The sequence below is a fragment of the Atractosteus spatula genome, chromosome 12, assembly GCF_055471065.1.
Source record: "Atractosteus spatula isolate fAtrSpa1 chromosome 12, fAtrSpa1.hap1, whole genome shotgun sequence".
NCBI lineage: Eukaryota > Metazoa > Chordata > Actinopteri > Semionotiformes > Lepisosteidae > Atractosteus > Atractosteus spatula.
The window spans coordinates 10,616,789-10,618,704 of record NC_142717.1 but is presented as its reverse complement, the minus strand read 5'-3'; the positions used below and the strand labels follow the sequence as shown (position 1 = coordinate 10,618,704).

The following is a 1,916-nucleotide window of genomic DNA, read 5'->3' as shown; positions in this document are numbered from 1 at the left end:
GAACTGTCGTGGTCTCTGATCCGATTGGTGCTCACTCGAGGACCCAGCCTGAGCGCTGCTTCTGATTGGCCGAGCTCTCTCGCTGGCGTCAAGCAAGGTATGTTGAGAGCGCCTGGTCGCGCAAGGAATTCTAGGAAATGTAGTTTTTTTTAAAAATCCGCTTCTTTTCCGTCTTTATTCTTCGGAATTTACCTGTACCTGTGTGGCGGCGGCCGCGACGTCGTTGACAGAAGAAGTAATGGAATTGGTGGTAGTGATATCTGAAGCTGTAGACCGAAGAGGCTGATCCATGTGGGTTTTGAAGTACATTAGACTATGTCAATATTAAACCATGAGCTCCTATAGACATGTAGTTATTCAATTCTGATATGTTAAGCAGGTGTTAAAATCCCCTTATACTGTTGACTAGGTTTGAAATGTCTGGTGTCCGTTCTGAATTGCACTCTGGGCTTGAGCAATCTGTTTTAACGAAAATGATCGGGTATTCAATTCGAGAAGCAGCATCTTCCTTTCCTGCCCAATTTGCTGGGCCAGTGGAAGAGGCGTTAGTGGGACCAGTAGGGTGCGCTCACCCTGCGGTCTGTGTGGATCCTAATACCCCAGTACGATGACAGGGACACTATAATGTAAAAAGGACGCGTCCTTCAGGTGAGACGTAAAACCGAGGTCCTGACTCTCTGTGGTCATTAAAAATCTCAGGGTGTTTCTCGAAATGAGTACGGGTGTAACCCCGGTGTTCTGGCCAAATTTCCCCCTGGTCTCCTAATACTCCCCATCTATGAATCGGCTTCATCACTCTCATAGCTGATGTGTGGTGAGCGAACTGGCGCATCATCCAGGTAGGTGCTGCACACTGGTGGTGGTGGAGGGGAGTCCCCATTACCTGTAAAGCGCTTTGAGTGGAGTGTCCAGAAAAGTGCTATATAAGTGTAAAGAATGAATATTTATTATATACTGGCATCTGTATCCCACCCAGGTGGATGCTGTACTCCGGGGATTGCTTTTACCTTCTACTTAGATAGCGTGGTAAGGGATGTAATCTCTATAAAATTATTTCTATCTAGTATACTGGACTTCAACTCCCAGGATCCCCCGCAGCGGCTCAGCCGAAAAGAAAACTACAACTCCCATGGCGAAAGGAGCAACGATATTTGTCACACCGCCTGTACATGACGTCTTGGGTTGGTAACTGTGGGGGGGATGTAAGAAGCTAGCCTTTGAATAGTCAAGACGCTCTCTGTGCTGGGGGAATTGAATAAACTTAAGGAAAAACTTTCGTACACATGCACGGGTTTTGATGCATCTCAAGGAAAATGGGAGATAAAGTCGAGAAAGGCCCCCACAACCGTAAAAGGCGAACCACCATCGCCGGAGGAGTGGGGCCAAGTTGGAAAGCTACTAAGTCTGATGGAGAAACTAACAGTGTCACGAACCACAGTGCTCATCAGAGGGCGAAGGAAGAAAAGATACAAGAGTTCCCCGCGGCAGCAAGAAAGGACAAGGGGAAACACGAGAACCACTACGACAAACTTAGGTAAAGGCGAGATGATATCTTTGATTGCTCAGACGCAAGCCCTCTTGCTATAGCACTCACGTATACTAATTTAGTTGTGTGTTTTAGATTGAGGAATAATTGTTGCATCGTTAATGACGTTGGGATGTAATTCTATAGTTTGCTCTTGCTTTCCACTCAATTGCTGAATTTCCCCCTTGAAACTGTTACTGTACCGTATCTCGTCACACGTCTTTTAAGTCTGGTCCTTTCTAAGAGGTAACTCTCGCAAAGTCCGAGGAGTGAACGGAGTCTGAATCAGGTTGCCTTGCGTGTGATTAGAATTGGGGCTTGACCTTTCTAGATGGGGGAATAATGACACACAAAAAAACATTTCGTACGGTGGTGTCAGTCCTGCTATTTT

At 46.3% G+C, this 1,916-nt stretch overlaps 1 protein-coding gene across 1 annotated transcript in view; it reads left to right on the top strand.

The window, feature by feature from the left end:
* The first annotated feature begins 1,179 nt into the window (after positions 1-1,179).
* Positions 1,180-1,916, top strand: part of dgat1a (diacylglycerol O-acyltransferase 1a) — a 34,268-nt gene continuing 33,531 nt past the window's right edge. The window contains exon 1 of the mRNA XM_088929140.1: positions 1,180-1,534. Coding sequence (XP_088785266.1) covers positions 1,314-1,534 — 221 coding nt within the window. The 5' untranslated portion in view covers positions 1,180-1,313. The remainder of the gene's footprint in view (positions 1,535-1,916) is intronic.